The 15113-nt window shown below is 40.4% G+C and overlaps 1 protein-coding gene and 1 long non-coding RNA gene across 2 annotated transcripts in view; one reads left to right on the top strand and one right to left on the bottom strand.

Annotated features, from left to right (window-relative positions):
• The first annotated feature begins 2853 nt into the window (after window positions 1-2853).
• Window positions 2854-14787, top strand: LOC119871173. Its single transcript, XR_005356831.1, has 3 exons — window positions 2854-4373; window positions 5999-6096; window positions 13998-14787. It is a non-coding gene; the product is annotated as an uncharacterized LOC119871173 (long non-coding RNA).
• The window catches only part of LHFPL2 (LHFPL tetraspan subfamily member 2), a 153802-nt gene continuing 147590 nt past the window's right edge, over window positions 8902-15113 (bottom strand). The window contains exon 5 of the mRNA XM_038532483.1: window positions 8902-12999. Coding sequence (XP_038388411.1) covers window positions 12743-12999 — 257 coding nt within the window. The 3' untranslated portion in view covers window positions 8902-12742. The remainder of the gene's footprint in view (window positions 13000-15113) is intronic.

The raw sequence follows: 15113 nt of genomic DNA, 5'->3' as shown, positions 1-15113 counted from the left end.
ATACCTTAAGACCCTCAACGTCCCCTGGAGCTCTCCAGCGCTGCTCTGTCCAGAACTTGCCCTTTCCCGCCCTTCCAGCTGGTCTCTGGGGGAGGGGCTGCTGTGCTGATGCTCAGGTGTGTGCACCTGGGGGAGCTGTCCCCCCCCCCCCACCAGGTGCACGGCTCAGTGGGAGCTGTTGACCCCATGAGGCCTCTGTTCCCTGGTGGCCCAGCTCCATCCCAGGCACAGGGTGACACCAGGAGGGACAACCACACTGGCGGCAGCCAGCCCTCCAGCTCTGGAGTCAGGTCCCGGAGGAACTCCCGCAGCTCCGGGTCCGCAGGGGCCTGGGTGCTCCGGGGCGTGGGGCACTGACCTGCAGAGCTCAGGGCGCTGGCGGGGGAGCATCCGCGCTGCCCTGGGTCCTCCCAGCCTCCGCCGGACCCGGGGGAGCACAGGATCCCGGCTGTGTCCCCCGGCGCCCTGGGCTCCAGGGCCCCCCTGACCGGCCGGCTTCTTCCCGAGTCCCCGCCGGCGCCCCCACCCTTGACCGTGCTCGCCCGGGTGCCCCACCCCTGGCAAGAGCTTTTCCCTCCAGGAGGAATTCGGGGCTGGGCCCGCCCCCACTGGGTTCATTTTTGTTTCCGCCTTCCTAGCGGGTTAGAGGCGCAGACCCTTCTCTCTGCAGGTCCAGCTGTTCTCTCTTTAGATCTCAGGTCGAATCCGTAGGTTTTCAGGCTGATTTAAAAGTTATCTAGGTAAGTTGATGGGACAGGGGACTGGGGACCCTACTCTCTGCCATCTGGCCCCGCCCTCTCAACAGTGTGGATTTTTAAATCCTGTTTTCCCTCATTTAGCATTATCTCGTAATGGCCTGATAGTTTAGCTTCTAAGATTGATTTTTAATTATGAAATTAACATATCCCTCAACATAAATTATAGAAAATATTTATAAGCAAAAGAAGATAAAGTTCCTCAAAATTTTATACCAATAAATAACTGCTGTTAAAATTTGGCTTACATGTTTCTATTAATTTTCTAGGAAGACAACTTTTATCCTAAAATTAAAAAAATATGTTTCCACATTCTTGAATAGGTCCTGTGGGGGTATTTATCTTGCATTCACAAGCCTCATTTCTTTGGGCTCCTTAAGATCACGCTAGGACAAAGATGTCATCTAGCCATAGCGGACTTACACTTGGCTCATCAAATGACAAAAGTGCACAAGGATGAAGCACATAAAGAATATCCTAGTAGCTTTCCATTTCCTGTATGAAGCCCAGCAGCTCACTCATCTTTCATCCCATTATTCCAATAATACTCTTAGTATAGTTTCTTTTTTTTTTTTAATATTTTATTTATTTATTCATGAGAGACACAGAGAAAGAGAGGCGGAGACACAGGCAGAGGGAGAAGCAGGCTCCCCTCCCCTCGGGAGAAGAGCCTGATGCGGGACTCGATCCCCGGATCTGGAGATCTCGCCCTAAGCTGAGGGCAGACGCTCAACGGCTGAGCCCCCAGGCGTCCCTCTTCCTGCTATCTTGAGTTGGTTTCCTGTTACTTTTAAAAGAAGGATTTTAAAAGGAGAATTTAAGTGGCTTGTAATCTTTTTTCAACTATAATATGACTATATGTTTTCATATTCTGAGTATATTTTTAGAACATGTAATACCTGTATAGGGACCTTTATATGCACTTTTCATGTTATTTTTTAATTTAATTTTTATTGAAGTTTAATTGACAACATTAAAATACTTTCAAGTATACAACATAATGATTCAGCATTTGTAAAAATAATCGCTAATTACCGTCCATCACCATACATAGTTAACAAAACTTATGAGGACTTTTAAGATTTACTCTCTCAGCAGCTTTAAAATATGCAGTATAGTATTAACTGTAGTCACCATGCAGTACATTACATCCCCAAGACTGACTTCTAGTAATACTGGACTTTTGTACCTTTTGACTCCCTCTACCCATTTCACCCACCCCCAATCCCACCTCCCACCTCTGGCAACCACCATTCTGTTTTATCTATGAGCTTAGGTTTTATTGTTCATTTTGTTTTGGAAAAAAAAAATTTTTTTTAAGGTTCTGCATATAAATGAGATCATACAGTATTTGTCTTTCTCTGACTTATTTCTCTTAGCATAATGCCCTCCAGCTCCATCACGTTGCAATGGCAAGATTCCATTTGGGGCAGGGGCTGAATAATATCCCAGCATTTCAAATGCACATATTGGAGATATTTTCTCCCATTCAGTAAGTTGTCTTTTCGTTTTGTTGATGATTTCCTTTGCTGTGCACAGGCTTTTTAGTTTGATGTAGTCTCATTTATTTATTTTTGCTTTTGTTGCCTTTGCTTTTAAAGTCAGATTCATACATTGCGAAGATCAATGTGAAGGAGCTGACCACCTATGTTTCCTTCTAGGAGTTTATGGTTTCAGGTCTTACATTCCATTCTCTAATCCATTAATTTTTGTGTATGGTAGGAAATAGTGGTTTGCATTCATTCTTTTGCATGTGACTGTCCAGTTTTCCCAGCACTGTTTATTGAAGACACTGTTCTTTCTGGGTTCTCTGTTGTGTTCTGTTGATCTGTCTGCTTTTATGCTAATACCATACAGTTTTGATTATTATAGCTTTGTAATATAATTTGAAATTGGGGAGTGTGATGCTTCCAATTTTGTTCTTGAGTTTTCTTTGGTTATTCAATCTTTTGTGGTTCCATACAGACTTTCATATTATTTTATTTCTTTGAAAAATTTCATTTGAATTTTGGTGGGGATTGGATTGAATCTGTAGATGGCTTCGAGTAATATGGACATTTTTGCATTATTCTTCTAATCCATGAGCAGAGAATATCTTTCCATCTGTGTCATCTCTTATTTCTTTCGTGTCTTATTTTATTCTTTTTGATGCAATTGTAAATGGGATTGTTTTCATAATTTCTTTTTGTGATAGATAGTTGTGTCTAGAAATACAACAGATCCTTTGAATGTTAACTTTGTATCCTGCGATTTTACTGAGTTCATTTATTCTAGCTTTTTTTTTTTTTTTTTTTTTTGGTGATGTCTTCAGGGTTTTCTATGTATAAAATTATGTAATCCACATATAGTGACAGTATTATTTCTTCCTTTCCAATTTGGATAGCTTTCGGTCTTTTTCTTACCTTCTTGCTTTGGCTAAGACTTCCAATACCGTTTTGAATAAAAATGGTGAGAGTGGCATCCTTGTCTTGTTCCTGAACTTAGAGAAAAAGTTTTCAGCTTTTCACTATTGTGTATGATGTTTGCTGTGGGCTTGTCACGTATCACCTTGTCATAGTATCATTTTAATATAGAGGGTATGTTGCTTCTATACTTTGTTGAGAGTTTTTATCATAAATGTATGTTGAATTTTGTGAAATGCTTTTTCTGTATATATTAAGATGACCATATGATTTTTATCATTCATTTTGTTATGGGGTATATGAAATTGATTTGTGGTTGCTGAACCATCCTTGCATCCCTGGAATAAATCCCACTTGATCATGGTGTATGATTCTTTTAATGTATAGTTAAATTTGGTTTCCTAGTATTTTTTGATGACTTCTGCATTTATGTTTATCAGGGACATTGTCCTGTAATTTTCTTTCCTTGTGATGTCCTTATTTGATATTTGTTAGGGTAATGTTGGCCTCATAAAATGAGTTTGGAATCATTCTTTACTTTTTAGGTTTTTTTTGAAGAGTTTGAGAATGATTGATACTAATTCTTAGAATGTTAGGTAGCATTCACCCATAAAGCCATGTGGTGGTCCTAGACTGATTTGTTGGAGGTCTCAGTCACTGATTAAATCTCCTTATTAGTAATCAGTCTATTCAGATCTTCTATTTTTTTCATGATTCATTCTTGGCAGGTTGTATGTCACTAGGAATTTATCCATTTCTTCTAGAGTGTCCATTTTATTTGCATATAATTGTTTATAATAGTCTCTTAACATCCTTTGCATTTCTGAGGTATCTTTGTAAAGTCTTCTGATTTTGTGTGAGCCCTCATTTTTTCTTTAGAAGTCTAGCTAAAGGTTTGTCATTTTATGTTTGTATTGGTGTGTTGCATTCGCATTTTTGTTTAACTTAATAAATTTTTGATTTCTCCTTTGATTTCCTTATCGGCACATTGGTTGTCCACAGTTGCATGTGAATTTTCAGTTTTATTCTTATAACTGGTTTTTAGTTTTATATCCTTGTAGTTGGAAAAGATGCTTGATATGAATTGAATTGTTCTCTTAAATTTATTAAGAATTGTTTTTGTGACCTTAACATATGATCTATCCTGGAGAATGGTTCATGTGCACTTGAGAAGAACATGTTTGCTGCTGCTTTGGGAATGCTCTGTATATATCCAGTAAGTTCATCTGGTCTAATGTTTTGTTTAAAGCCAGTGTTTACTTAATGATTTTCTGTCTGGATGATCTATTCATTGATGTTCTACTATTATCATGTTGCATTGTATTGTTTTGTCTTTCTTTCCCTTTAGGTCTGTTAATATCTGCTTTATAAATTTAGATGCTCTTGTGTAGGGTGCGTAATTTTATTTGTAAATATTATGTCATCTTGTTGGATTGACCCACTTATCATGATATAATGCCCTTCTATGTCTTTTTTTATTGTCTTTATTTTATTTATTTATTTATTTTTATTGTCTTTATTTTAAAGTCTATTCTGTTTCATATAAGTATTACTACTTCAGTTTTCTTTTGGTTTATTTTTACATGGAAGATATTTTTATACCCTCACTTTCAATCTGTGTCTATCTTACATTGAAGTGAATCTCTTATAGACAGCATAAATTTGGGTCTTGTTTTTTTTATCTGACACTCAGCCACTCTGAAGTCTTTTGATTAAAAGATAAAAAGATTAATCTTTTTGCTTAAAAGACTTCAGACTGTTTACATTTAAAGTAATTATTGATAGTTATATACTTATTGCCATTTTATCGATTTCAGTTTATATTTTTCTAAGTCCTATTGTTATTGCTATTGTTATTTTCTGATTTTTCTGGTTTCTGTATTAATAATTTAATGTATTGTTCCTAAGTTTGGGGGCCAAATTACTGGATGAAAACATAAGGTTTTTTTTTTTTTTTTTTTTTTTTTTTTAAGTAAACTCTACCTTCACTATGGGGCTTTAACTTATAAGATCAAGAGTCATATGTTCTACTGACCGAGCTAGCCAGGTGCCCAAAACCTAAGCATCTTTTTAAAGACCTTTGATGTGCACTGCTAAATTGCTCCAGAAAATTTTATCAGTCTGGTCTGAAATAGCCTCTTTACCCACACTCTGCCAACATTGCATGTTCCTTTTCTAAAGCCTTTGCCACCAGATTTTGACAAATAATAATAAGGTTTGTTTTCTTAGATTCTGGTTTCCCATAGATGATGGGCTGAGTCAACACTAACCTGTTTATCTTTTTGGTTTTGCTAAATAGGAGTGACCATGTATACTGCATCCTCAGAGAAACCTTCCACTTTTGAAAGAACTAAGTTAAAGAGGATTAGGATGGAAAAAGAAATGGTGGCCTCCGGTAGCCAATCCACTGAGCCTCTCTCGGTAAAATTAGATTGGCTTTAGCGACAAGTTATGTTATTCTCACAATTTTTTAGAACAGTTTAAGTTTTAAGTTTAAACGACAGTCTAGTTGGACAGAACAGCCTCTTAATTTTTTTCTAGTAACTTTCAACCTTATTGATGACGTTATACCAGAGTACACTGCCTGCTTTAATATATTACTTAGTCCTCACACCAAACCTATGATGTAGCTTCTATTATTGGCCCCATTTTTATAAAACAAGTAGAAAATTACCCCAGTCATTCAGTGAATGGTGTTGAAGGGGCAGCGAGACCCACGTCCCCTGACTACTGTGTATGAAGCTGCCTCTACTCCGTGGTACTCGTTGTACCACTTCTCTCCAACTCTGTTCCCTTTCCATCTTTCCACATTCATATCCATAATTCATATCCATCCTTTAGGGACAGTGGACCCTATGAAAAAGAAATCGGTAGCCAAGAAAAAAATTACAGTGTGTATTTGAAGTCTCCACACCAACGCCTAGCTCTGCAGCGTGTGGGTAAGTTCCTACTGTACCGTTACCAAATGGTCATTGGCATTTGTGTGTGTTTGGAGAAACTTTAGTTGAAGTCAAATCCTTATTAGGTTAAGTACAAAGAAATTAGGCTTTCTAGCTAAAAAATAGCTGCTTACTCTGGATGAAAGATTATTTACAATAAAACAATAACTATCAAAATCATCATTTGTTTAACCACAGTCATAGATCCAGATGAATTTTTAGTGGCACTTTTCAGGATTGAGTGAGTTGAGACAGAGTGTCATCATATAAGGTAAGATAAACTATCAGGCTTTCTCTGAAACAAAGAAGAGAGCAGTCTTCATCCTATGGTGTGGTCTTTCTGGAGTTGTACTTAGATTTACCGGAAGACCTAACTACTCAGAGACATTGGTGTTCTCCGAGGGTCTGTATTGGCCTTTTCACCATGTACATTTTAGGTAGAAGGAAGGTTAAGTGTTTGAGAATATAGACTTGGGTGTCAAACCTGCCTTTGAAGATTAGCTTTGCCACTTCCTAGTTTTTTAACCTGGCGCAAATTATTTCAGTTTAGTTAAGTTACTACTTACTTGTAACATGAGGATCATTTTTCTCTTCATCAGGTTTTGATGAATAAATGAATGCTTCACACAGTACGTGCACATAGAAAGTACACAGTAATTAAGAACTCTTGCTGCCTGTCGTATTAATGACTTCTAAATCTCTTTGTCTTACCTGGTCTTCTCTGCACAGTATATTCCTGGCTGTACACAGGACTTCTGACAGCCTAAGTTGAACCTTTCCATCTTTATACTGTTTCTGCTCCTCTTGAATTTCTTTTTTTTTTTTTTAATTTTTAATTTATTTATGATAGAGAGAGAGAGAGAGAGAGAGGCAGAGACATAGGCAGAGGGAGAAGCAGGCTCCATGCACCGGGAGCCCGACGTGGGATTTGATCCCAGGGTCTCCAGGATCACGCCCTGGGCCAAAGGCAGGCACTAAACCGCTACGCCACCCAGGGATCCCTCCTCTTGGATTTCTGATGTTGGTGATACCATCACTTTCCACCCAGTACCCAAGCTAAATACTCAGGAGTCATTCTGGACTTTTTCCTCTCCTTTTCTCCTCACCTACCCCCAATCCCCCAGCTTCTAGTCACCAAACTGTCCATTGTTTTTCCAGAGCATCTCTAATTCATCTCATGGTCTTCACCATCACCTGCTTTTATTCAGGCTTTCTTCTCTTGAGAATAGGTCATAGTGGTTTCCTCCACAGGCACTTGGTTGATTGCTTGCCTGTAGGTGTTTGATTTTTCAGGATATTTGACTATAAAAAACAGAAGAACTGCTAATCTACATGTTACTTGATTGACTTTTCCTTCCCATGTGGTTTTACTGCTTCCTCTTATTTATTTATGCTTTTATCTACATCCTGTGTACCTCAGCAAAATGAGCAGTTCGTGGCTTAAACACTTATCTTGCAGAAGTCTCCATGGTGAGGAAGGAGCTGCAAGGACAAAGATAGTAGTAGGCTAGATGGCCTCAGCCAAATGATTAAGGAGCTGATAGGGGCTCTGAAATAAAGACAATTGTTGGTTCTTGCTGCTTTGAAGAGTATGCTAAAAGTTGGCTCTGATGCCCTTATTTTTTAGTGTTTAAGAGTTGAAAAGGTAGTGAATTAATGGAAACTACTGAAATAACCTGCTTAAAATAGATGTCCAATTTTTAGATAGTTAAGACTGTTCTTAAGTGGTTTTATGTTAAGGAAAGACTTTAATGGAGCTAGGAGTAAACTGAATGCAGTGTTCAGGAAGATCAATCATGGGAAGTTGATCGAGCAGCAGAACTGTCAAGTAAAAACTAAGGATGAAATGGGAAGAGCATGTGAGGGTTTTCCAACCTCTGCCGACATGTAAAGCCAAGGTCCTTTCCCTTCTGGATTAAAGATGTAATAGCTGAAAAAGCAAGTGAAAATTTCCAATTTTGCTTGGACTACTTAGATCATATTTTCTTTTGAAATTTTTTTCTTTCGGGATTTGTACAGTTTTGTCAGCTTTTAATTTTTGTTTCTATTAGAAACCTAGCAAGTGTCAGGTATCTTTAGAACTCAAAGCATAAATACAGTTTCTGCTGTCACAGGCCCTTGAAAGAGCCATTTTTGTTTATTCTATCAGGTAAGTGCTTGTTTATGAGAAGTGTTAGTGTCCTCTTTGAATTTATAAAGTAGAATTCTGCTTCTTGGGGCACCTGGGTGGTTCAGTGGTTGAATGCCTGCCTTCGGCCCAGGGTGTGATCCTGAGGACCCGGGATCGAGTCCCACGTCGGGCTCCCTGCCTGGAGCCTGCTTCTCCCTCTGCCTGTGTCTCTGTCTCTCGTGAATAAATAAAATCTTTTTAAAAAAAGCTTCTTGATGAGGTTTTAGGATTACCTTTAGGAAAGGTGGATGTGCAACTGTTCCATAATTGGCTTTTTAGTATTTTTGTTGAAAGAGACTGTGCCCTTCAACTGATTTTTTTCCTTGTCATTATTATACCTATTTCTTTGTAAAGTCTTTTTAATACTTGTATAATATCTGAGAGTTCCCCCTTCTTCACTTATGTTGATGCTTCTCCAAGGAAGAAATATGTACTTAATCTTGAAGTTAAAGCTAACCTAAGGTAGCAAAGTATATGTTACTAATGACTGGAATAGCTAAAATACTTGTACATTTTTTCCCCTATCATTAATATTACATATAAGTTAGTGTTTAACATAAAAGTTGACTGTTAGGGGTTTATCTTGAGAAAATTATGTAATTCTCTTGAAACCAACAGACTTGAAAAAATCAGAATGAGTTTCCAAAATCTGGTTTAATTCCAATCTGGGGAGGAGAGGGCATTGTGAGAAATACATATGCACAGAAACCTAATCAATGCTAGACAAACAACGTATTAGTTTACAGTATAATAGGATAACCATAAATTTGAAGGCTCAAATTGAGTCCATTAGCAGTAAATACAGTTTTCTATTTGGCTCAAGTGGCTACTGAATATCAAGTGATGCTGAGTTCCTCCAAAGCACCTAATGACCCCGCAGCCTTGGAAGGAGTTTCACCACAGTCTCAGAAGAAATCCCAGTCATGCCTTTAACTCTCTTGGCCCTTGGGAGTCATCGCTGCCCAAATACAAATGCAGGCCAGGGATTTCTAGTGGCCACATGTTATTGCACAGAGAGGTCTGTTCTAAGCCAGACTCTTAGGCTAAGAAGGTGTGAGATCAGCCCTTAAATAGTGGTCTAGCATTAATGTGGTCTATCAAAGCATGTTAGAGAAATAGCTCCTCAGTGATTATGTACCAGCTACTCTAGTTATCAAACTAACAGAAAAGGCAATGTGGCAGCTTCACATTTCACATGAAAGACTAGCATTAACTGGGCCTGGTGCTGGCTTCATTTTCACATAAATCTAGTGATTCTTTTAATTTAGACCCAGGAATAAATGATTTCATACCAGTCTTTTCTTCACATCGGTTTGTGTAGCATTTAAATTCTTATGGGTTAATGGCTAGGCCATGAAGGCAAAAATGTTTAACTCTCCTTTGCCAAAACAGAAACAATCCCTGTTCTGACTCCTGTCCAGTTTCCAAAAAAAAAAAAACCAAAACAAAACATACATACACCTTTGTTATTGCACATCTTTCACACAGACTTGTGTATGTATAATATACATATATATATTTTAAATATGCTACACTTAAAAAAAAGACTATGGTACTTTACATGTTTAACAAAGATCATTACACCACAGATGTTTGAAAACTATACAAAAACCCTTATACAACTAATGTAACATTGTTGAATTAGCACACAGGTTTAAAAACTTCCACAGAATCCAAGCAAGTATTGATGCCTTCTTGGAGTTCATTGAGAAGCCCAGCCCATCACAAAATTTTAAGCACAAATGCAGGCAATAATAAATAAGACTTTTCTGGTAGTAGTAATGGTCCAGGTATATTATGTATTAGATTTTCAGACTGAGGTGATTAGGTGATTGATATTAGGAAAATGTGGGTCAACAATCAGTCCAATTGTTTGACATATTTCTAATACATTCCTCGTATTCAGTGGCTTTTAAACAGCTGTACAGTTTTGGTGTAGACTAGCAGGATTTTAAGGTTTCATCTTTCCCAATCAAAGCCTGGCTAATGGGCTAAAGGTTTAAAAGGCCCACATTACTTATTCTGTCTCTGCTAGAGAAATTCCATCTCCGCTCTGCTTATTCAGTCAGTGCTTAAGTAGTTTTTAGTGGTTTGGGGTTATGTGTGTGTGCATGTGCTTTGTCTTCTGTAGCATTCAGACTAATGGAATAAAAACACTGTCAAGTGAACTCTGGCAAGAGAAGTGACATTTTCACTTGTGACTACTGTTTATCAGGGTGTTCTAGAGATAAGCCATCACCTTAGCCAATGAGCAGTCAGGTAGTTAAGTTGATGGACATGCTCACAAGATCCTCAGGGCTTGGGACTTTAACTTGTCTGTAAAATGGGGAGTTAGAGAACCAATTTCCTAACACTTATTTTATACTCCATTTTGTACAGAAAAAAAACAGTGAATCTGGGGATGAATGGAATCCCCCCCTCCCGACCCCCTGCTTTTTTTGAATGAAAATTACTGCCAAAGTTTAAAAAGCAGTTACTGTGGGCATTGGGACTTTGTTAGAGCATAAAAATAGCGACAGGAGCCCTGTCCATCAGCTACCATAACCTATTCCTGTGTGGTGTTAGAGATAGGATTGATGTTTCCCGAGCCCCTATAGTAGGCTGCTGTGGGGATACCTATTTACCCCTTCTCTGCTCCCCAAAAAAGTTGTAGGACTTACATCTTGCTTATTCTGACTTTGGTCTAAGAATGGTGAAGTGATTGAGGCCTGGTTCTGCACCACCACCCCTCTTGCCCTTGGCTCTTAATCTGTGTGATAAAATGGTTTGTGGTACAGGCCAAGGAAATAAACCTTGACTTGTTCCATTCCATCTACATATAAAGCAATTATTTGTTTTGCACCAAGGCATAGTTTTAGATTCAGCCTGAAGGTGATTCATGTGGGGCAGTGTCGTAAAATCTGAATCAGGTGTCTCTGCCTAATGGCACTTAGCATACGATATCTCAGCCAAAGAAGGTGCAAAGTAATTACTTTGTTAAGCTTTCAAAACAAGGCAAGCCCTCAAGTGAACAGATTTATAAACCCAAATAGACCTATACTTTTAATTCTTCAGTAAATCTCTTAGGTCCACTCCATTTGCTTAAACTGTGAAGGAGAGTTGGTGTCGTTGCGCAGGTCTGAAGCTTGGGGTAATACCCAGCTGGGCTCTTGCCACCGAGATCGTTCCAAAGTAAATGTGAGGTGGTGGCTAGTACCATTTTTTGGAATCCTTTTTTTTTTTTTGGCAATTTATAGAAACTAGATTATAAGCTCCTGAATCCTAACAGTGGTGTTCCACTCTTTTTGTAAACAGGCATAGACCAGTGCTATGAGCTCGGTCTAGCTCTCATTTTTGCATTAAATTTCTAGTCTGCTTTTCTGGGCATGGAGGCCAGTTGCAACTCACCCGCTGCAGTAATTTTAATGTTCTTTCCGTCTGCTTTCAGGAACAATACTAGTAACTGGGGAAACTTAACTCCCATGACTAGCTCCCTTTTTTCTGTTGCTGCTGGGGTTGGGAGATACAGCTGACTACCACATGGTTACCAAACAGCAGGCAAGGATCTCCCCACAAGTGCTGAGATTCTGGCAAGTTCTCCCACTGAACATCTGAACGAGCCACCCGTGGCTTGGAGACCTCCGTTCCTGGAACGAGGAAACAGGGCGAGGTTTCCTTTGGCAGCTGAAGCTCGATCCTAACCCCAGGAGAGAAAAACCGGGGATCTCCATTGGAAGAGGAGACTGAGCCGGTACTGGTGCGGGCCTGACTGCTAGACAGTGGAATGGAAGTCTTCACTAGCAGGATTTTCTTTTATTCTCCTGATCATAGAGGTCCTTATTCTTTCCTTACTTGGGTTTCTAAAATCTTGGAGGGACAATTCAACCGATCCAACCCTACCCTGGAATTCAGCCTAGGATAAGTCCCACAACAGGATTCCACACTGATCTGGTGGGCTAAGCAAGAGGCGGTGTCCTATTACAGCCTCGAGCACATATCCTACCCCCAGGAAGTATGCAGTTTTCATTTTAGCCTCTGAGACAACCTGGAAGCACTAACAGGAGATGAAAACACCAACCCCGAAACATCATTCTGAGGCAGTGATGCCTACTGGCACGCAGCCTTACGGCAGAGACACATCTCAAAACAGCCTGCAAGTCAAGCTCACAGTTTCCTGCTTGGAGAGGAACGGCTGCCTTAATGGTTTAGATCATTATCCTTCATGGTCCCTGGGAGAAGATGGGGTCAGACTTGTCAACTACGTGTCAGGGTGCATGCAGTAGTTTCGCATTCCATCTCTGACAGCTGGCACTGTGGCCCGGGTGCAGTCACTTGGCTGGACATGGCCGCTCATTGGTCCTGTGAAGGCCTGGGGCTGTGGAATGTAGGCTTTGGTAGATAAAGGCCAGTTCTTCACTTGACTCACTCGAAGAAACCAGAGGGGTGCTCTTTCAGAAGGTTACACAGGATGAAAATGGCATTTGTGTCTCTTCTGAACTAAAGGAGGCAGATAAGGTTTTTCCCCTCTTCGATTTCTTCCTGTACTTTGTCACTGGAGGTGGCAATTTCTGCTTGTGCAGAGAAGACTGCACAGATGAAGGTGAGTACTGTGCCTCCGATGGCGGTGTAGAAGGCCCAGCCCAAGGAGCAGTCTCCGGGTTTGTAGGCCGATGCGTAGGGCCCACAGTAGCCTACGGCCTTCTGGCAGCCCCAGCCAGCAGGGTAGAGTATCAAACCCAGGATGAGGAACAAGCCTGCAGGGCAGAAGAGAAACAGGTGAAACCCCTGGCTTCCAGTGGAAGGTGAGCAACTCTCCAGCGAGGCTGCAGCTGTCACCCGGTGGCCTGCCCAGGGCCGCAGCACCCATTCCACAGAGGCAGGTCTCAGGGACTGGCTTCATGCAGCTCATCTGACCTCATCGAGGAACGCCACCGCTTTCTTAGAAACCTCTGTAGCCTCTTTTGTGTATGTTAGAATGTGGACCCATTAATAATTTACCTCCTAGAAAAGCAAATTAAACTGTTTCTTCCCACAAAACTCTTGATAGTCAGCATTTTCCTTTCAGTCTAAGGCAGAGGCTGGCAAACGGTGGCCCCCACAAGTGAAATGTGGACCCGCTTCTCTAAATATTTATTAGAAAAAAAAAATGTACCCTATGCCCATTTGTTTATGGACTTGGTTGATGGCTTTTCCTGTGCTGGAACAGCAGCAAGATGGCTTTATTCTATGTGGCAGGAGAAAAATGGTATTCTCTGAAAGAGGACACCGATATAAATCAAGATAACAGATTTCATACCCCCCAAAAGCTGTTTCTTTAGATACCTTCCAGTAGCAATTCTATCCTCATAATTTAATCATGGTTCTAAATTCTCTTTTCCTACCTTTACTGAAGTCCTCTGGGTTTACCACACCAAAGCTCTGAAGTCATTTACAACAACTTTCCCACAAAAAAGAATTGGACTAAATTTGTGGTAGTATTAGGTTTGAAGAATGATCAAGGACAGTGTTTGAATCCAAAGATCACAACTTTCTCCTGTGATGGCATCTTCTCGCCCAGCCTGGCAGTTCAGATCTGATTTTGGATCTCATTTTCCCTACTTCCCAAAGTAATCCCATTGTTCTACTTTGGGGCTTAGGGGACTTTTTTTGCAAGAGTGGAATATAGGGAACTGGTTCGTGCGTTTACTGTCTGAAGAAGGGTGCTTCAAAACAAGAAGTCTCTCTCACCCTGCAACCCTTTGTTTCTGTATAGGTCACAGTGCTGGGAGGAAGGTGGGAAAACGCACTCCAGGGTTAGAAGTGTTAAGTGAAACACACAGCCGACTGAGCCATTCCAGAGAGGTGCCGTTAGAAACGACTGAGAGCGTGGAGCTAACTCCCCCAAGGAGAAGACTGCCGGTGGAGAATGCATCGGTAACTCTGGAATAGGCACGGTTTCAGCACAGACTGGCTAAGTCAAGAGGTGGGTAGGTTAGTAGCTAGAAGAGCTATGGGCTAAGGGTGTAATAGAGGTTTGAATCCAAGCTCTTGCCATTTATGAGCTGGGTGACTTTAGAAAAGTCTTTAAACTTGTCTGGGTAGGATTCCTCACCTATAAAACACTAATCCTTAACTCAAAGTGGTTGCGAATATTAAAGTGCAAAAAACAAACAAACAACTTTATACGGCCGTTAACAGTAACAGCTGTAACAAAACTGGAACATAGACTAGCAGCTGATAATAGGTACAAGGCTTTAGCAGACCTCTCCCGATTATAAACACTAACAGTTTAAAGTTTACCACTTAGGAGTAAGCAAGTCAGGTACATTTTGAGGGTTTATTTTGAAAGGTGTAATAATTTGGGGAGAGAGGAAAACCCCCGTATAATTTAATACCCTGGAAGAATAAACTATTCTCTATATCTCACTCAACTGGGGAGAGCTAAAATTATTGAGCTAATTCTTCTGGATTTCTTTTTTTTTTTAAGATTTTATTTATTTATTCATGAGAGAGACAGAGAGAGAGAGAGGCAGAGACACAGAGGGAGAAGCAGGCTCCATGCAGGAAGCCCGATGTGGGACTCAACCCCGGGTCTCCAGAATCACGCCCTGGGCCGAAGGCAGCTCTAAACCACTGAACCAAAAAAATAAATAAATAAATAAACCACTGAGCCACCCAGGGATCCCCCACAAAGTCTTTTTACTTAATTTATTTTTTAAAGATTTTATTTATTCACGAGAAGCACAGAGAGAGAGAGAGTGAGGCAGAGACACAGGCAGAGGGAGGAGCAGGCTCCATGCAGGGAGCCCAATGTGGGACTCGATCCCGGGACCCCAGGATCACGCCCTGGGCTGAAGGCGGCGCTGAACTGCTGAGCCACCCAGGCTGC

The sequence above is a fragment of the Canis lupus genome, chromosome 3, assembly GCF_011100685.1.
Source record: "Canis lupus familiaris isolate Mischka breed German Shepherd chromosome 3, alternate assembly UU_Cfam_GSD_1.0, whole genome shotgun sequence".
Lineage (NCBI taxonomy): Eukaryota > Metazoa > Chordata > Mammalia > Carnivora > Canidae > Canis > Canis lupus.
This window is presented reverse-complemented; position numbering and strand designations above follow the sequence as displayed.